This window comes from Mustela nigripes, chromosome 13 (genome assembly GCF_022355385.1).
Source record: "Mustela nigripes isolate SB6536 chromosome 13, MUSNIG.SB6536, whole genome shotgun sequence".
NCBI lineage: Eukaryota > Metazoa > Chordata > Mammalia > Carnivora > Mustelidae > Mustela > Mustela nigripes.
The window spans coordinates 131,822,630-131,843,844 of NC_081569.1; the positions used below are offsets into that span (position 1 = coordinate 131,822,630).

Sequence of the window (21,215 nt, forward strand, 5' to 3'; positions counted from 1 at the left end):
CAATGCTGGGTGTTGCTTATTTATACATTTGCCTTATCTCACCTCTAAACTATAAGCAAAGGAGTTCTGGGTAAGGCAGAGCATCTTAAACATCTTTATGTCCCCCACAGTGCTCTGTGGCAGGTCAATGCCCAAATGCATATGTACTGAATGATTAGGAAGAACAGCATCCCAAAATAACCAAAAGAGGCACATTGTGAAGGAACAGTACAATTTTTTTGGTAAGCTAGGGCAAGATTCCTCTGTAGTAAATGGCTCAATAACTCTTGACTAATTAGATTTTATTTTATTTATTCTTTAAGATTTTATTTATTTGTCAAAAAGAGACAGAGAGAGAGAGATGGCATAAGCAGGGGGAGCAGCAGGCAGAGGGAGAAGCAGGCTTCCTGCTGAGCAAGGAGCCTGATGTGGGACTCGATCCCCAGACTCTGGGATCATGACCTGAGCTGAAGGGAGATGCCCAACCGATTTAGCCACCCAGGCACCTAGTAACTAATAAGATTTTAGTTGAGAGAAATGGCTCCCCACTCTCTAAACATTTCTTCTATTTCTACATCTACTGAAAACTCTCTTGAACCAGCGTCAGGTGGAAGACAATAGTTTGCAAGGAAACAGGGATATGTAGACGTTCTTTTAATGTTATGCATTTAAGATGAAAGAAAGTATAATAATGACTATAATTACATCTGTTTGAGTTCCTATAAATTATAAGCTGAGTAGTAAGTTAACATCATTCCAAAATACTTACAGGAGTAAATAAGAGCCGGAAAGAGAGTTTCATTCCTCTCCTGAGCTGTTTCAACCAGCATACGAAGTGGGCCTTTTGGACACAAAACAGCCACTAAATCTAGAAAGAGAAAATTTAAAAAAAAAAAAAAAAGAAGAAGAAGTCTGCAAAAATGCATTGGCCAAGTTTACAAATGGGTGTGTCAGGGAGGAATTAACCAAGGGAAAAGGGTTAATGTCTTCTTTACACAGGAAGATGCTGAACCATATGAAATAAACAGGAGGTACACTGGTGGGGGAAAAAACAACCTACACAAAACCACACAGAGGATCCGTGTAAATTTTGTTTTGGTTTTTGCCCATTTGGTTAGTTTACAGTGTATCATCACAGAGTTCCAGGAACAAGTCTTCTCTGAGTTTGAAAAAAAAGGGCAGATATAATGACAAGACAGAACTACTCTAGAGCAGCTGTCAACTTCCAATAAGCAAAAACAAAGAGAAGCTATTTCTGAACAAATCATATCTATGGGCCACAGATGGAAGCTTTACAACAAGAGAAATTTAATAGAGGGGATGACTGAATTTCTCAAAATATGAAGAGCAGAGTAACAGAGACTCATTCCCTCTCCTTTTTAAAAATAGTGTATGTACTACTTAGGGAAACCTGAATTAAAGGGCAGTAAGTTTAAATAAAACAAAATAAATCTTTGCATGAAATCCTTTTAGTATTTCTTTGTACCTCTGTCAAAAGCACTTCACAGTATCAGATCCTAAATGCATGTGGTACTGGAAAGTGGCTTATTTTACAAACACAGCAACTCAGAATAGGAGCAATCTGCCTAAACTATTCTTGATTCTACCACATTCTCTTTCCACCAACGGTGATTTTTCTTACATTTTCTGTGCCATAAAAATTCACAATATAGAAGTACAGAAAATCTCAAACATTTAAAAATATTAAAACAGGTGTAGATAAATTTGTGAAGGAAGACTTCACAGCTAACGCTGCCATCCCCATCATTCAGATGCATTTAAGTTAAAAAAAACCCCTCATAACTGCAAGTGGTCACGTCTCCTTGAATATTACATCGACTACCTCTAATATAATAAAACACACACACACACACACAGAGAAATCTCTGATCTCACTGCTTCCACTTTGATTTGTTTGGGATGAGAAAGGAGAGATTTGCCATGCTCTGAAATAAGGAGCTTTTCAACCTGTTTGAAGCTGCATGTCCTGTAACTATCTTGGCTTTATGACATGCTGCCCCTAACAGAAGTGCTAAATGATAAATGACCTTATTTTTAGAGCAATTAAAGTGAATTTTGTTTCAAAAATTTTAGAACCTGTGGGACAAATTTAAAAATCTTCAGATGTTGTAAAAAGGGACTTGAGAATCACTCCTCTAAATCATGGACACAAAAGTCTCTTACTTTAAAGGAACTCAAAGGTCTGGAGAAATGATCATTTGTATCACGTATGGAAGAAGTGCTGATGGGAGAAATACTGTAATGCAGTACAAAGAATGCTGGACCTGGGATTCAGATTCTAGATCCAATGCTGTAAGCTTGGGCAAACACCTGATCTCTCTAAATCTCAAGTCTGTTAGCAGTAACACAGGAAGTACTGCCTTGACTACTTTACAGGATTATATATGTTATTTTTAAAAATAACAGCTAACATTTACTGATACTGTTCTAAGTGTATTATAGGTATTTTTTCTCATTTAATCTTCACTTAAATGTTGATCACTGTGCTAGTCACACAGCCAAAACATGAAAGGAGAGGAGCCTGGATTGAGCCAGACATGGCTGCCTCCAGAACAGGCACTGTTTTTGTTTTTGAACATACAAAAATAGAACCAGACTCTTTATGTCTGATGTCTGACTGATGATAGATAGATGTCATGTTTCATTTAATTAAATTTTAACTTGCTTGAGTATGTCACAATGGTGCTCTGTGAGGTCTGTAGCCCAAGGCTGGTGGGAACGGTGAAAGTCCCACTGAAATTCTTGGTCAGGAGCCCAGCATTGTATACTTCTACAGGTGAGATGGGCACTATTAACAATGTCTGGAAGTCCACAATGGAGAAAGTGAGGCTTGTACTGTGGCTTTAATATACACAGAGACATTTGTAACCTTGATATATATTTTGAGCATCTGTGAAGCCAGAGGTTCTCATAGCCATTTTCCTCAAAGAGGAAAACCTTGGGTAAATAATTGCTGTTGCTGTCATTGGTGGAACCAGATGACTAAACCATGGCAATGGCTCCAGAGTCTATAAAAATGCACAGATGGAGCCAACTGTAGGCTAGGATAAGATGACCCGCTGAAGTTCATCTAATTTTGCTGAGCCCTGGACCCCACTCTCTGATCAAGGATGTCTGGATTAGGCAATGAAAAGGAGGAGCCCTTCAGGAAGTAAGCTTCATCACATGTAATTCTGATGTTGTGCATGAGGGGTACAAACTCCCACTGCTGTTCACTTGATCCTGAAGGGCTCCCCAAGTAGCCACAGGTCCAAGAAAGCGGTGAGCTCCTCTAGCACTTTGTCAACTAGTAAGGGACTGAGGACAGAAGAGGCCACCTTTCTTTTAGGTGTGATACTCCAGAAGGGCCAGACTTAGCTCTATCTTGTAGCAGGGAGGCCCTGGTAGCTGGCCTGGGCTTATAGAATGCTGCCTCCATGACCCAAAGAACGACGTGGAACTTCACAGGTTCAGGACCTGTGAGAACCTATTTCTAGGAGAGCTCAGTATGCACTCTGCAACCGCTTCTCTAACTGTGTACAGCATGGGACTGAGGAGGGCAGTTTCTCCCACCAGAATCCACGGGCAACTTCTGACCATCACAAGCGGTCTAGGGATTGAAGGTGTGAGAGGAGGCTGCTAAAGCTTCTACAGTGAGTGATTCTCTGGAGGGGACACTGACAGAAGTGACTGTTCGCTTACATCTGGACAGATTCTAGAGCCATTTATTGAAGGGGGCCCCAATTCAAGACGGGCCAATTTGTAACAGTATACATAGGCTTAAGTGAAATTTGTAAATGAGGAATATGCTGCCTCCAGATCCCAAAAAGGCCTAAAAGATACTGGGCTTGTTTTAACATTGTGGGTATAGGGAGGCTCTGTTGCTATTTCCTCACAGCGTCAGAGATACAGAAGCCCTCAGCTTACCAAGTAATTCTCAGGAATTCAACTGGGGTGGCAAAGCCTTGAACAATGTACAGGTATATGCCCACCCCCTTTTTTTTGAGCTCCTGTGTGAATATTTGTATGTCTTCAATGAATATGTGAAATGAATCTCTTCAGAGGTAAATATCATCGATGTGATGTTCCAACTGTGCTCCTGGAAAAAGTTGGATGTGGTTAAGATATAGCCAACAAAAACTGTATGCAGTGGTAGGGCTGCGGAAGAATTCCACCAGCAGCCACAGGTAGAGAGACAGCGCGTCCCAGGTAGAGAGACAGCGCGTCCCAGGTAGAGAGACAGCGCGTCCCTCTGAAGGGGAAGGCGAACTGTAGCTGTTGAAAAAGGCACTGAACGGAAGAACCTATTAGTAATGTTCTGACTGCAAAGTATTTATCAGTTGCTGACCGGCTGGGCGCCAGAGTTGGCCAAGCAAAGCAGCGCAGTGACAGACGAGGGCTCTGAAAACCATCAAATGCCCAATCACCTAAGGTCTCTAGGAACAGAGTACATGGCTATAGTTCTAGGACTGACTGCTCAAATACAAGAACAGAACCAATTTAATTCTATTTCCATGGACTTTTTCTTCATCAAATAAATGGGCATGGTGAGGATTCTACTCCAGGGCATCTGACATTTTAGTAAGCATTTGAATAGGGATAAAATTGTATCTGGAGAACACATACTGACCTCTGACCACTGAAAGTGGATCCCTTTCTGGCTTTCATGCTGGGTGACAGCCACAGAGCTCACACCTGGCTTTTGTCCTTCATGTCAAGGATATTCTGGGACTGTTTGGAACCCATGTGACACTGGTTGTTAATGAATTTAAATCTCACACGGCCCAAATAAGTTTTATTTTTCAAAGATAATTCTACCCAAGTTGCCTTATAAAAAGTGGAAGTCCTAATTTTGATTTAAAAACTAACTGAGCATTTTAAGTGTGTGAAGTACTCTGCTAGTGCTTTCAACATAGGTTCTAACACCTCTGGGAAGCACTGTGCCCATTTTCTACATGAGGAAACTGAAGCTCAAGGAGTCTGACACTCTTTCTTAGCATCACAAAGACTGCTGGTGGTGGAGACAGGATTTAAACCTCAGTCTTCTAAGAAGTCTGGATCCTTCCACTAATCCCTCACTGGCTTAAAATGTGGGCAGTAAGAAAACATTCTTAAAGAACTCAACCTCAAAAAGAAAGGAAATCTTTATAAGAAAAAGATACTCTAGCTAATTAATTATTTTCTGAAAAGCTATGGGATGTTAACTGTTACCACTTTCCTAAGTCAAGATAACTGGAAAAGGAAGGGAAACACACCAGTGAGGTACTTCTGTGATGAACAAAATGTCAGTCTTGAGTTTTACCATATACTGAAATCACAGCCAAGATGAGCCACGCTGTCCATTCTGGAAGGTACTTGATAAATACCAGGGCCATGAGGGCACTGATCATGATAAGATATGCCTGCTGGAGTCGCAGAGGCCCTTTCCAGTGAATGGCAATCATTCCCACCACACCAAAATTCCAGATCAGGAGTGCAACAGTAACGTAGTCCATGGCAACATTGTAGGTTTTAAACACTTCCCTGAAAAAAATTAAACAGAAATCTAAAAATATTTATGTACACTAATTTTCATCAAAACATTATTCAGAATTATGATTCCCTCAGATTAGATATTCATAGCCTATCTTCATATTTTTACCATATCTTTTATCAACCTGTGCTATTTAACAGTTTTCTTTAAATTCACTTTTTCTCTCAAGTTGAGCTTTCTTTAGCAGAAAACTCTGTATCATTCATATAAATAGGAAACCAGTATCACAGGTCATAGCTGTAAAAGTACAAAAACTAAAAAAAAGGCCACATGTCACTTAAAATGCCATAATGGGTGGGGTGCCTGGGTGGCTCAGTTGGTTAAGCCCTCTGCCTTAGCCTTGGGTCCTGATTCCAGTCCCAGGATCAAGCCCCATGTCCAGCTCCCTGCTCAGCAGGAAGTCTGCTTCTCCCTCTGTCTCTCCCCACCTATTGCGTTCACACTGTCTCTCTCAGATGAATAAAACCTTTAAAAATAAAATGCCACAACAGAAAGAAACCCTAGTTTTAAAATACCTGAAATTAGAAAAATTAAACATCCACAATACATTTCATATGGCTAGGACACAGGATGTTATTTTTGTAAAATGAAATTTAGTGCAGCCATGAAAAAAAATATATATATTTTATAATACTAACCAGTCTTAAGCATACCAAGTACAAACTATGTATGGAAATGATCATAATTTAAGAGTATTTCATCAACAAAGTCCATGGGTTTAAGTGACAGTTATATAGCTCAGAGTTAATTCCTGAAAACCAGATTAAGTATTTCACCACTTACCCCAAGTAAATGAATGAGAAAAAGAACAGCAACAACAGAGATGAAATAATAAGCCAGGCATGAATGACCTAGAAAAGAAAGCATTTCAATATAACTAACAGATCCCATATCCTAAAGGAAGGCAAGTTTCTTACTTCAAAAATAATATATTATTTCTGTGAATGTTACTCTTTTCAAATGGCAGAACTCAAACTGACTTTGGGATCAGTGCATACTTATACTGAAACTCTTTGCTACCGAACTACTCAGAATAGAAAATAGAAAATTCAGCAAGACATATACACACATATTCCTTTAGAAACGTGAAAGTTTTTAAGAATTTTTTTTTAAGATTCTATTTATTTATTTGACAGAGAGAAATCAAAAGTAGTCAGAGAGAGAGAGAGGGAAGCAGGCTCCCCGCTGAGCAGAGAGCCCGACGCGAGACTCGATCCCAGGACCCTGAGATCATGACCCGAGCCAAAGGCAGCGGCTTAACCCACTGAGCCACCCAGGCGCCCTAGAAACGTGAAAGTTTTTAAATAATGCATTCTAAAATAAAGTATCAACAGAGCCAATAGTCAACATTTAAAGCTTAAAGCAGCAATAGTTTCAATGGAAAAATTCTGTTGTATTTTGGAAATAAACAGAAATAAATTGAATAAAATAAAATTCAATGAAACTGAAAATCACAGTCCATTAAATGACTTACATATATATACATTAAATGTATTTTAAAAAGTAGGCCTTTTAGGTTATATAGCCATTTTAATTTTTTTTTAATTTTTTTTTTTTTAAGATTTTATTTATGTATTTGTGAAGTGTACAAAGCAGGGGGCGTGACAAGCAGAGGAATAAGTAAGCTCTCAGCTGAGCAAGGAGCCTGATGTGGGACTCAATCCCAGGGTCCTGAGCCCAAGGCAGATGCTTAACTGACTGAGCCACCCAGGCACCCCCCAAAAATCATCTCTAAACTGGAATATTATTTTGTCATTAAAAAAAAAAAAAATCATCCACACCCATCTCCCAGATCCAGTTGTTCCAATAATCAGGCTCTAACCTATCAAAATCTAGTTATGATCAAAATACATGTTAATTTTCTCTTTGGTTTTCTTCTGGTCACCCAAGGTGATCTGTAATTATTAATTCCTTTAAAAGAAAAGATTTCTTAAAAATTCTTGCTGTCTCTTTTTCTTTAAAACAATTTCAGGGGCACCTGGGTAGCCCAGTCATTAAGCGTCTGCCTTCAGCTCAGGTCATGATCCCAGGGTCCTGGACTGACTCCTGTATCTGGCTCCCTGCTCCATAGGAAGCCTGCTTCTCCCTCTCCCACTCCCCCTGCTTGTGTTCTCTAGCTGTATCTCTGCCAAAACAAAACAAAACAAAACAAAAACAAAGCAAAAACTTAAGAAAGAAAGAAAGGGAGAGAAAGAAAGACAGACAGAAAGAAAGACAACTTCTTAAGTGGTACAATTAGGGAAAAAGTTAAAAGAATGCCTTTACACAGAAGTTGGTATTCTTTGGACATATGAATATTCTAAACTGACTATCTGAATGAACAAAGTTAATTTCTGGTGTTCTTTCACAAAAATCTCCCCTAATTTATTATAAAAAATTTCAAGTGGTGCCTCAGTCAGTTAAGTGTCTGCCTTCAGCTAAGGTCATGATCTCAGGGTCCTGGGATCAAGGTCCGCATCTCCTTTTCCCTCTGCCCCTCCCCCTGCCCCAACTCCCCACTTGTGCGCGCGTGCGCGCTCTCTCTTTCTCTTTCTCAAATAAATGAAAATCTTCAAACAAAAAAATTTTTTCAAACACACATCAAAGTTTAAAGAATTTTACAGCCACCATTCACATTTTGATATACTCACTTTGTAGCATTTCTATCCATTTCTCCTTTTTATTTTTAATACATATCAAAGTAAACTGAAGACACCTGCACATTTCCCTCTCAAAATATTCAACTTTAGCAAAATATTCTATAGGGAGCCCTTACTTTATTTTATCAGCAGAAAACCCAATAAAGCTTAAGCAGAAAGGAATCTCCCTGCATGCTCCCCACCCCGCTGTGCTTACAAGACTCAGCTTCAGAGATAATCCAGGTTATAAAACTCAAAAGTAGATGAAATATTACAAAACAGAAAAGCTTTACAAAGTGGAAGATGTACATTGGTACTCCGTATTAAGCTCGACTTAAAGGTCAGAGTAAATACTGAGTATTAGAAATTCTCATTTTTCTTTTTAATTTTTAAAATTTAAAAAATTTTTTTTTTAAAGATTTTATTTATTTATTTGACACACACAGAGAGAAATCGCAAGTAGGCAGAGAAGCAGGCAGAGAGAGACGGGGAAGCAGGCTCTCCGCTGAGCAGAGAGCTGGATTCGGGACTCGATCCCAGGACCCTGAGATCATGACCTGGGCTGAAGGCAGAGGCTTAACCCACTGAGCCACACAGGTGCCCTAGAAATTCTCATTTTTCTTGAGAAATGCTTGTTACCTTATTTTTTTCAGCAAGAGAGCATGGGGATTGTGTTTATTTTAAGAAAGCACTTTTCTGAATACAAAAGTAACATACATGTATAACACTGAGAAGCTAAAGAAACACTAAAGGAAGAAAACCATTCCCACTGACCAGTGACAACCAATTAACGTATTTTTTCAGGCATTCTTTTATTACAGACACATTCTCATGCCACCAAATACTTTTTGAAAATACTGATTTTTATAAAATGAGAGTCCTTAGTCTTTTGTGTGGGGCCTCCCAGCTGTCTAATGCTATTGATGGGTGAAAATACAATTTCTAAATGACTAAATTATAATATTCTACGTATATGGATGAACCCACAATTTTACCTTTTCTTATTTATTTAGCTTTTTTCTTATTTATTTAACCTTTTCTTATTCCGTATTTCTTATGGAACTTATGGTTTTCTACTTTATTCTAATTATAATTTATGCTAGGATTTTTATCCTAGCATACAAATATTTTTCTGCATTTCAGATTCTTTCTCTCAGATACATCATGAAAGCAAAATTATGGAATCAAAAAGTGTACATTTTTTCTAATTACTATTGATACATATTGGCTTAGTGACTTCACAAAAAAAACCCTATATTAATCTTCACCAAGTCAATAGATGAAATATCTTAATTTATTATTTTAATATGTTTCTGTTTTTACCATTGAGGAAACATATATACACACATCTATCTCTCTCTCCTGGCCATCTATATTTCTTCTTTTTTTTTTTTTTTTAAAGATTTATTTATTTATTTATTTATTTGACAGACAGAGATCACAAGTAGGCAGAGAGGCAGGCAGAGAGAGAGAGGAGGAAGAAGGCTCCCTGCTGAGCAGAGAGCCCGACGCGGGGCTCGATCCCAGGACCCTGAGATCATGACCTGAGCTGAAGGCAGAGTCCTTAACCCACTGAGCCACCCAGGTGCCACCTGGCCATCTATATTTCCTTTGTAATTCTTCTGGCTTGGGTTTTAAAAAATTTCTTAGAATGTTCATAATATTTTTTATGATGTTTTAAAGTAATCTCTACACCTAAGGTGGGGCTCAAACTTACAACCCCGAGATCAAGAGCTACATGCTCTAATGTCCTATAATGTCCGTGTTCATAATTTTCTGAATGATTTATAAATGCTCTTCATATTACAAAGATATTAAATGCCCTCTGTCTGTAATAATGGCTTTTGGTCACCGATGTTGTGATTTTCTGAATTATTACCTGAATTCAAAGCCTCTTCTGATGATGACTAAATAGCACTTCCCCTTTTTCTAGAACATCAGGTGGTAAAACAGACTTTTCCCTCATCTTGCAAAAATCCCTAGTTCAGCTTTCTTGTGCTAAAAGCTCTGAAAGCAAAGAGCCCTGCTTCAGTACAGAACAGCAAGCATCTCCTCTAAACCCTGAACTGTCAAGGCCAGAAATCGCATGGCTTTAATAAGTTACATAGTTCTGTCTCTAACCGTGATATGTAAATAAGCCTTTTCAGTTCTACCTTTTTCAAGTTTGTTCGGTCTTTCAACTTCTTGTGCTTCTCACAGACATTGCACAACCAACCACTGACAATAAATCCTTCAGGTTTATTTCCAAACAGGTCCTGGCAAGTTTCTGAATTTCTGACTCAAAAGCTCCTTTTATTTTGGAGTAGAAATCAAAGTAAACAACTTGTTCCTATAGAATTGGCTGTGCCTGCTAAGACTTGAACTTAATGTTAACAAAACAATATGAACAAACAAATGTGGAAATGTGGCTGAAAATAAACCCTTTTTAGACGATCTAAAATGAGACGTAACTAAAAGATGCATAAAACTGACCAAAATATATCAAGACAGGTTTGAGGCGCCGTGGAGCGAGTACACATCTCCCCTCTCTCTTGCCGAATGCAACCATGAGAGCTGGCCAGAATTCGTGCAGCCGCTAGGTGAGGACTCTGACAAGTGAAGAGTCAGCTGGGCTGGGGAACTGGAAGTGAGTTTAGCACGTTTTTCCTCCAGTTCTAGCCTCCTCCATCAAACTCACTGCAACCCCAAATGGGCATTGGCAAGATGGTGGGAGCTCTAGGAGAAGTCTACTTCTGGATAAGCAACAGGAAAGAGGTCTCCTAACACCAAAAAAGAATGCAAAAACCTCACTTCACCATCTTCTCACATCCAGCCATCAAACAGTCCTGCGGGGGTGGTACTGAGGGTTGCAGGAGCCTAAAATTCTGAGGGAGGGGAAGCTTTCTCTCTAACTGGAGGAACGGTAGTTCCCCCAAAGTGGGGCAGATGGCACTTGCTTTATTTTTCTCTCTGCCCTACCACTTCTTGGCACTGTCGTTGGTAAAATAAAACCAGCTCTCTGGCTGGAGGAACGGAACAGGGACATCCAAAAGAACCAAAAAGTACCAGGGAAATCACAGAAAGGAAGGCTCAAGAAAGCAAACTTATAACTGGTATGAATTTATGGGCTCATCCTTAAGGGGTGCAGGTGTGGGTATGACTCTAAACAGAATACAGACTCCCCATAAAATGCGAAGAACGAAAGTAGCATATAATCCAGATAAGAGTCACAAAGTGAAGGGCACCCAGGTGGCTCAGTCGGTTAAGTGTCTGCCTTGAGCTTAGGTCATGATCCCAGGGTCCTGGAATCGAGCCCCACATTGAGCTCCCTCCCCAGTGGGAAGTCTGCTTCTCTAACCCTCTCCCCACTTGTACTCTCTAATAAACAAATAAAATATTAAAAAGAAAAGTTACAAAATGAGTCTAATAAAGCAGAGAAGCAGAACTAGCAGGTAAACACATATATGCAGAAAAAGTAACTGCCATGAGGATATTTCAACAGAGGTAGGAGGATGCTCTGCAGCAGGGTTTACAGCATCTGCTCTTCGGTTTTCTAAGTATTGATGACTACCTCCCATGATCATAGACACCTTTGTCTTCAATCTTTTCCACTTGCTAATGTCAGACTGCAGATGGTCATCACTTGGGTTAACACTTCCACCCACTCAAACGTTCAACAAGCGGTTAAATTGTGTGTAATTTTAAAGTTTGTCCACACTGGAACGGTATTTGATCTTACTGGTAATTAACCAAATGCAAATGAAGGCATTTTGTTTAGCTTATAAAAATTAGCACAGAACTTAAAAAATTCAGTGCTGTGAAAGGTTAAGGTAAGACAGTCTCATTCACTACTAATGTTAAGTACAAATTGATCCTATCATTTTGAAAAAAGGAATTTTGCACACCATGATAATTAAAAAAAATATAGATGGGGCACTTGGGTGGCTCAGTCAGTTAAGCATCTTTGGTTTGGGGCTTGATCCCAGGGTCCTGGGATCAAGTCCCATGGCGGGCTCCCTGCTTAGCAGGGAGTCTGCTTTTCCCTCTCCCTCTGCCCCTCCCCACCATGGCTGATCTCTCTTGTTTTCTTGCATTCTCTCTCAAATAAATAAAATAAAAATTTAAAAATGTAGATAATTTGCTCCATAAATTCTGTGTTGAGGATTTTACCCTAAGGAAATAATGTGAAAAATTAAAAAGGCTCCATAAAGGCATTCATTGTTTTTTAGAGTAGTAAAAAAATGGATATGACTTAAATGTCCAACATCAGGGAAAATAGGGTAAGTAAATTAAAATACACTCATTGAGTCAAATGTTACATAGCCTTTAGACACATTTTCTGAGGATTTAAATATGGAAAAATGCTTATGCCAAAGTAAAAGTTAAGAAAGGACACATATTTATTAAACATTTTATTTTAACTATGTTAAACATATACAGACATAAGTACTAGAGGGGAAAAGAGTAGACTTCAATATCTAGAAAGTTATCATTTATTTCTTTTATTTGAGAAAGACTTGTAATAATTTGTGATTTCTGAGGCATGCACCTGAAATATGGCAGGTGGCTAAAATTTAAGAGTGAATCCCTTAGTGAGAGGGTGAGCTAAGGGAGCAGAGGCCGGGAGGGTTGGCCCTGTGTCTTTGCTATACAATCTCCCCCGCCCTCATTTCCCAAGGAAAGAGCTAGTGCTACTGAAGGAGAGACAGTGAGGGAATGCATGGCTCCCAGTGTAGAAATGGGAATATAACCAGTCACCAATGAGTTTAACATCAGTGTCTGAAGGAAGCTCTAGTGGTCTGCACTCAGGAAAATCTGAAATTTTTAAGTTATATTACTTTATGGGGACAATTATATCCTACAGTACTATTTGCGAATGAGGGAATTCACAAAGGTCTTAGGACTTAATCTGGAATGTCCTAAGCGTACTGCAAATCAAAATGTTAAAAACATTTAGAATATGATAAGAAAAAAAATTTTCCCCCATAATGTCTTTTTGTGTTTTTAAATGTTCTACAATAAGGGGGAAAAGTAAAAATCAGTTCTAGAATATAAAATTCTTTTCTCTACTGGACCAAGTACGGTGACGGGAAAACCCAGTCACAAAAAGAACATGCTGGAAAGCAAAGTTCCATGTCTCATGCTCACCTTATAGCACCTGTATTTATAGAGAACCACCAGGAGAATAGTCATGACAACAATGACGCTGATCATGATAGCAGCATTCAGAATTGAGTGCAGGGCTCTCTGCCCCACGGTTTCTGTATCTTCCGTGAATGGGGTATAGATTCTGTAATAAAATACAAAAGTGCGAAGTAAGTGTTAATGGGTATCTCAAACCACAACCCTCTCCAACACCAGTTTTAGTTCCTTGATTCAACTGATATCTTGTGACTTTTCTCCATCTCAGCAATCTCGCCAAGAATTTCAGCTAAGAAAGGTAGCTATACTCAAGTTCTTATATACAAGTTGTTCAAAACAAAAGGAGAGATCTCAAATGTGGAGAGGTGGACTTTTGTGAGCCAGACACTGGCTCCATCTAGTGGATGCTTTACACTGAAATCATTACTTACCAAATGTTCTCTCTCCACAGCTTATTAGTGATTTGTTTAGAGAACTGGATTCTACCACAGGAACTACCTAAGCTATAAGTACTTGTCAAAGGAAGGTGGCTTATATAATAATGGCTTACAATTATTTTTTTCACTCACAGGGTAACTACAATTGGAGTTGTTTTAACATAATGTCACATACCCATCTTCCCCTTGGTTTCTCATTCACATAAACACACTTTTATTTCAGGTTCCAGCGTTCCCAGCTAAGAGACTTTATTTCTGACTCCCTTACAGTTAGGTGTGACCATGACACAAAGTATGGCCTATGAGTTAAAAGCGGATGTGTTGTGTAGAACTTCTAAGAAAGGCATTAATTCTGCTGGGAGATATGTCTTAGGTCCTTTTCTCCCTCACCACTTCCTGCTTCCTGTTGTCTGAATTGAACAGGAAGTTCAGCACCAATAAGGAACTGGGGCTCCAGTACCAATAAGGAACCTTGAATAGCCTAAAGGATAGAAGCCAAAGGAAAAGGAAAGAAGAAGCCCGAGTCCTTGAGGAATGTGAAGACATACTATTAATCTGGACTGACCACCCTGTACCACTCTCGGGGAGAAAGATAAGATACGTATACCATTTAAACCAGTTGTTTTGATTTCCCATAACAGAGTCAGGAAACTTTCTGTTAAGGACTAAAGAGGACATATTTTAAATTTTGTGGTCTATATGGCCTCTGTTGCAACCACTGAACCCTTGCCACTGTAGTATGAAGGCGGCTATAGACAATATATAAATGAACAATATATATGAATGAACATGATTATGATCCAGTAAAACTTTATTTACAAAAATAGGTGGTGGCAGGCAGATCTGTCCTGTGGGCACTATGGCTTACTAACCCTGTTCTATAATATACAGCCAAAACTAACTCTAAGCTATACAGATAGTACTTCCCAGTCTCTTTTGACCGTGGTCTCTAATTCCTGCCCTTTACTCCTGTCTTAGCCTTTCTCCCAAAGGGCTAATACCTTGGCTTTTAGAACGCCACAGTTTGCTAATTCAAATTTCAAAATTCATTTAAAGCTTTGTTTGAGCCCTTAGGGGCCCTACAGAGTTCTAGAGACAAAATTAGGTGAATCTGAATCAAAGTATTTTCCTTGAAGGCAAAGGGCTCCTACCAACAGCAGGACAGAACCTATACAACAACCCCCCCCCCCCCAGGAGTCTAGAGAACAGGAGCATGCACTAACTCTTCATCCTTTCATTTAGCAACTTTTTTTTTGTTGTTGAGCACTTGTTACATAACTAGTTGTAGAAACAATTTGCCCTCATAGGCCTTACCTTACAGAAAGAAACCAGGCTTAAATAATGTAAATAAATATTTGCATATTGTGACAAGTGAAAAAGAACAGGCTGCTATAAGAAAGAGTATCCAAAAGGACCTAATTCTGTTACAAGGATCAGGGAAATCACCTTTGAGGACATAACACTTAAGCAAAGATGAAAACGATGATAAGAATTCATCCATCAAATCTAGAAAAGGGAAGAATGTTCTAGCAGAAGAACAATGGGACCACTGGCCCTGAGGTGGAAAAGATTTAATATTCAACTCTTTACCTGTTCAGTTTCAAATAAATTCAGCATCGCCCAGTGACACCACACATGAAACAGAACTCTGTAGCTCTCATTTTCTCTGCTTAAAGCAACAAATAATAACCCCTGACAGCCAGAGCAGTCAGAGAGGACTTCGTGCTCCCTCAGAGCAGAGCCTCCAAGGTGATGACGACGCACTAAAAAGGAAAGCCAGGGGCGCCTGGGTGGCTCAGTGGGTTAAGCCACTGCCTTCGGCTCGGGTCATGATCTCGGGGTCCTGGGATCGAGTCCCACATCGGGCTCTCTGCTCAGCGGGGAGCCTGCTTCCCTCTCTCTCTGCCTGCCTCTCTGACTACTTGTGATTTCTCTCTATCAAATAAATAAATAAAATCTTTAAAAAAAAAAAAAAAAGGAAAGCCAGACCAGTCTTGGGAATAATTAAACACTCATACATACAGCTGTCCATCCTTCCGGGTATAGAAGCTGACTGATTTGATGGTAGCCACGACCACCACCATACAGAGAGTCACGGGGACAAAAAGCATGATCACATGTTTGGCGCCGTATTTCAACGTCAGCTCTTCATCTTCCTCTTCTTCTTGTTCCACCACCTGCCGTGAGTTACCCTGGGGTCGTCCATTAGATAACGGCCCAGGGTTGCCACGTCTCCGCCTTTCACTGCTGTGCTCGTGCCGTTCTCTGCTGTCATTCTAAAAGCACAAGAGAAACTTTTTTCAAGAAGTCAGACTCTCAGTAGAATCAAGGTATTTTATAAAAACGGAAAACGGAGTAATTAGACCTGAGATTAAGGAGAGGCCCATCATTACTTGAGTTCTAAAAACTCAAAGCAAGAAAGAATCAATTCACAAAAGGCGTGCAATTTAAAAGTCTAGATGAGGGGCGCCTGGGTGGCTCAGTGGGTTAAGCCGCTGCCTTCGGCTCAGGTCATGATCTCAGGGTCCTGGGATCGAGTCCCGCATCGGGCTGCCTGCTCAGCAGGGAGCCTGCTTCCTCTCTCTCTCTCTGCCTGCCTCTCAGTGTACTTGTGGTTTCTCTCTGTCAGATAAATAAATAAAATCTTAAAAAAAAATAAAATAAAATAAAAGTCTAGATGAGGCGCCTCTGGGTGGTTCAGTAGGTTAAGCGTCTGCCTTCAGCTCAGGTCATGATCCCAGGATCCTCAGTTGAGTCCCACATGGGGCTCCCTGTTCAGCAGGAAGTCTGCTTCTCCCTCTGCCTGCAGCTCCCCTTCTTGTGCGCTCTCTGACAAATAAATAAATGTTTGTATGTAGGTATGTCTGTCTGTCTAGATGATTTGCCGCTCTTTGGTGCAGGAACCCGGTCCTCCCTCTCATCCGGCTCTTTCTGGGTTTTACCTCTTTCTCCTCTTCCATTCTCAACCTAATACAACTGTAATCCTCTGAGGTTTGGCTTAAAAACTGATACCTGCATGAAACCTTATTTATTACAGCTGCAAGTGTAGTAATCTCACCTTTTTCAAAATTAAGAACTGCTTTCCACCTGCAGTTTCATACCAGTTATACAAGGAACTATCTCCCTTTCATAATTTTTTTTAACTAGGCTCTACAACCAGTGTGGGGCTTGAACTCATGACCCTGAGATTAAGAGTTGCCTGCTCCACCAAATGAGTCAGCCAGGCGCCACAACCTTCATTATTATTATTATTATTTTTTTTAATTTTATTTATTTGACAGACAGAGATCACAAGTAGGCAGAGAGAGAGAGGAGGAAGCGGGCTCCCTACGGGGCTCGATCCCAGGACCCTGGGATCATGACCTGAGCCAAAGGCAGAGAGAGGCTTTAACCCACTCAGCCACCCAGGTGCCCCCCAACCTTCATTATTAATAAGACTTAAAATCCTTACAGTGATATACAAGGGATCTATTATTTCTTAAAATTGCATGTAAATCTACAATTATTTCAAAAATTTATTTGAAAGATTTAAAAAAATCTTTACAGAGAGAAATTAGGCCTTAAACAATTCTGATGCTCCTCCAGCCAGAGGCGTCCTCACCTTGCCTTGTATAGAATGAAGGAGCAACAAATATTTGACAAATGACCGAATGAAACTAGAACCTTTCTTAGATTCTACTTTCCTCGGTTTCTTAATCCAAACACCACTTTTATCCTTATGCTGGGTTTACCCTTTCTTATCTTTCAAGTTCAACTTCCTTTCTGGTATCACTGTTCATATCTAAAACTCAACTTTTTGTAAAGGAGAGAGTGAATATGAAGAGCATTAATAAGAATAATAAAAATAACAGATAAAAGGAGGAAAAGAACAGCACTCCTCCTAGGTAAGTACAGAATAGGAGAGGAAAGCAGACTGACAGCCATTGTTGCTGGTAAAATGTAACCAGCTTAGTTAAGATAAGAACAGGTTCTCTTATGAAGATCTTGTGAGAACATGCCACTCTTTTACCTCATTTTTGACTACAGAGTGTAACTATTACTGTTAGTCATTAAAAATACATTACACTCTTAATAATAACTTAAAATTATTAGGATGTACTGGACTGTGATACGTGCTTTACATTAAATTCTCACAGCCACCCCGTCATCACCACTTTGTAGGTGGGGAAATGGCCACAGCTAGGAAGCATTACAGAGAGAGTTTGAACCCAGGCATGACCGACCAGAAATCAAGCTCTTAACCACCTTTCAATGAGCTGTTCACAAGACAACACAGGAACTCAGCAGACTCAGTGTCTGCACTGAGAACTGGCTGAGTTCTTTTTCACTTTACTTTGAAAATATTCATCCTGTAAGTAATTATTAAAATTCTATATTCCAGGTACTGTGCTATGGCAATACTGAAATTAAAAAGATCCTTCAGATCATAAGTTTGCTTTAATACAGGATAAATATAAAGTGCTGCAGGACTGATAATTCTATGTGGTCCAAAAAGGCAGCATAAAGATATGATCCTTTAAAAAAAAAAAAGATTTTATTTAATTATTTGATATAGACAGAGAGAGAGAGAGAGATACCAAGAGAGAGAACATAAGCAGGGGGAGTGGGAGAAGCAAGCTTCCCGCTAAGCAGGGAGCTCAATGCAGGGCTCAATCCCAGGACCCTGGGATCATGACCTGAGCCAAAGCCAGACTCTTAATGACTGAGCCATCCAGGCACCCCAAAGATACGATTCCTGAGAAAAGTGAGTGGAAGGTGAATGGTCTCCAAGCAGAGACGTGACAGTGGTGTAAAGGTGTGAAACTGAAAAATAAAACCTATACAGAAAACCAGTGCGAGGGGCACCTGGGTGGCTCAGTCATTAAGCGTCTGCCTTTGGCTCGGGTCACGATCCCAGGGTCCTGGGACTGAGTCCCGCATCGGGGTCCCTGCTCAGCAGGAAGCCTGCTTCTCCCTCTCCCACTCCCCCTGCTTGTGTTCCCTCTCTCACTGTCAAATAAATAATAGCTTGGAAAACAAAACAAAACAGTGAGGACTCCTAGGCTGGCTGGGGAACACAGTTTGTCAGGACTGGTGGCAGGAAAAGGTTAGGAACATGTTGTAAAAAATCTCATTTGCCATGCCCAAGGGCTTTAGACTTTGTCCTATAGGCAATAAAAAGTCATAAAAATTAGTAAGGTTGAGGTGGTGACACATTAAATTATGTTTCATTTTAAAGAAACCTGACTGTGTGGCGATGAAAACAGGGAGATGTATGCAAAAGGTATGTCAGAAGCAGAACTGACAGGGCATTGTGGCAAATTACATGTGAATGGCAAATTACATATGAAGGAGTCAGGGATAATTCTGGAGGTTTCTGGCATAAGGGACGGGAAGGTGATGATGGCATTGATACAGCAGGGGACACAAGAAGATGAGCAGGTAGGAGGAGAGGAGAAGTATTTAATTAGGGAGATAGGTGAATGTGAGGTACCGGCAACAAGGCAGCGAAGTCCAAGGGTACAGTCCGGCATTCATTAGTTTCTACAGTTATGGAAATGGATGAAATCTCAGGGAGTACAGATTGAAAGCGGAACAGTATGGACTTGGTTATTACGTAATCCAATAACTGTGGAAAGAAAAGCAGAGTGGATGACGACCAAGGAGAGAAGTGGATAACGCCTAAGCTTTAGCAGCAGGTTGTAAGAGAAAAACCAGCCAAAGAGATTAAGAGAAAAATAGGGGAGAGGGAAGAAATCCCAGGAAGAATACATGACAGCAGCCAAAGGAGTACATGTCAGACGTGTCATCAACAGTCAGGCCGTAGGAGAGCTGAAAAGCCACTGAATTTAGCAGGGGAAAGTTGGGCCAGTGTTTTTACAAAAGTAAAAGAGTTAAGAGGGTAACAAGATCATAAATCATAGTGAACTGGGGAATGAATGGAAGTTGAAGAGTTAAAGGCAATCATTCTTTGAAGCAAAAAAATACAAGATGTGACAACAGAAGGGATTCACATTTGAAAACATTTCGGGAGTGTTAGACCTGAGCATACTTACCGGGTCAAAGCACAGAGTTAGGACTAGCAGAAGAGATTGAGGAAACCAGACTGGGAGATGAAAACTCATGGAACAGGGTAGGGGACACATGGAGGGGAACAGAAGAGAGAAAAGTTGGCTTCACAAAGGAACTGGAGCCCCTCTACCTCAGTCTGGAGGTCAGGAAGTAGCAACTCTCTGACCTCACACAGAAAATATTTATGAAGATTTAAACCCTATGAGGAACAGAAAGGAAACTTCCAAAGCACAAAAGGCAGAGATATATACACCACTCAGTAAGAAAGGTAATTTTTCCTGATCACAAGTCTTTGGAGTGACCAAAGTCCAGTAGGAAGGCAATGCAGGCTCTGGAGGCCAGGGACACAGTGTGACAGACGGCTGAAGAAAGTTGAGGAAATCCATACTTCTATTTTTTTTGAAGGAGGTAACTAAGTCATATGCTAAGAATGTTTTGTTTGCGACTAATGTTCAGCAATACAATTATGACCAACTGAATGGGTTGATTACTATGCAATATAAACCAAAATGCACATAACAACAGCTCTTTTTATATGGTATTTGATAATTTACAAAGCATGCTTGCATTATTTCATTTATTCTTTGTATATATAGAGAGGTTTTGGTAGATTGATGTTAAAATAATTTGTTTAAAATCTCAAGGCCAGAAAACGGTAGACACAGGAATCAAATTCAAGTTTCTTGCTTCAAAATCTTTGTTCTTTCTATGGCACCACAGCTGTCCTATTAGGCTCCATGAACAGCTCAGTTGGGTAAGTCCAGCATGAAAGAAGCAATCATAATATGTTCATTCACAGTACTCAACTGGATATTCTGGTTTCTAATGAACAAGAGCCAAACCCACCCTGCCCCACCCTTGAAGCTGATATGGGATGGAGAGCACGGTTTAGTGCACCCTTTCTCTTTACAGTACCTTTGATACTGTTTTTAAAATTGACTACATGTTTCCAAAAAAAACAAAAATAAAATTGTATGTTTCAATTTCTTTAAAATAAAGTTTATTTAAACAGGTAAAATTTTCACACGATTCTAAAGTCAAAGAATGTAACAAGGAATAACATAAAAAAAATCTCCCACATAACTATTTAATTATATAATGCTCCAGGTCGCCACTGTCATTATTCTCTGCAGTTTCTTGATGTATATGCAAATACAAATATATATTCTCATTCCCACTTTTTACACAAATTATTTTAGTATAATAAATGTACTATCCTGCACTTTGCTTTCTTTACTTAACTATGTATCTTAGAGATTTTTTTACATATCAGTACATAAGTACATCCTTATTCTTTGAAAAACTTTTTATTTTTAAACATCATTTTTTAAAAAAGATCTTATTTATTTATTTGATAGAGCGAGCAGGAGCAGGGGAGCAACAGGCAGAGGGAAAGGGAGAATTAGGCTCCCCGCTGAGCAAGGAGCCCTCAGGGCTCCATTCCAGGACCCTGGGATCATGACCTGAGCCAAAGGC

At 39.7% G+C, this 21,215-nt stretch overlaps 1 protein-coding gene across 3 annotated transcripts in view; it reads right to left on the bottom strand.

Moving 5' to 3' along the window:
- The window catches only part of PSEN1 (presenilin 1), a 76,440-nt gene that overhangs the window by 24,912 nt on the left and 30,313 nt on the right, over nt 1–21,215 (bottom strand). For all 3 annotated transcript variants that reach the window (XM_059373810.1, XM_059373811.1, XM_059373809.1), the window contains 5 exons: nt 15,711–15,964; nt 13,258–13,399; nt 6,296–6,363; nt 5,282–5,502; nt 749–847 (listed from right to left, as the gene is read on the bottom strand). In XM_059373810.1, the coding sequence (XP_059229793.1) occupies nt 749–847; nt 5,282–5,502; nt 6,296–6,363; nt 13,258–13,399; nt 15,711–15,964 (784 nt within the window). The remainder of the gene's footprint in view (nt 1–748; nt 848–5,281; nt 5,503–6,295; nt 6,364–13,257; nt 13,400–15,710; nt 15,965–21,215) is intronic.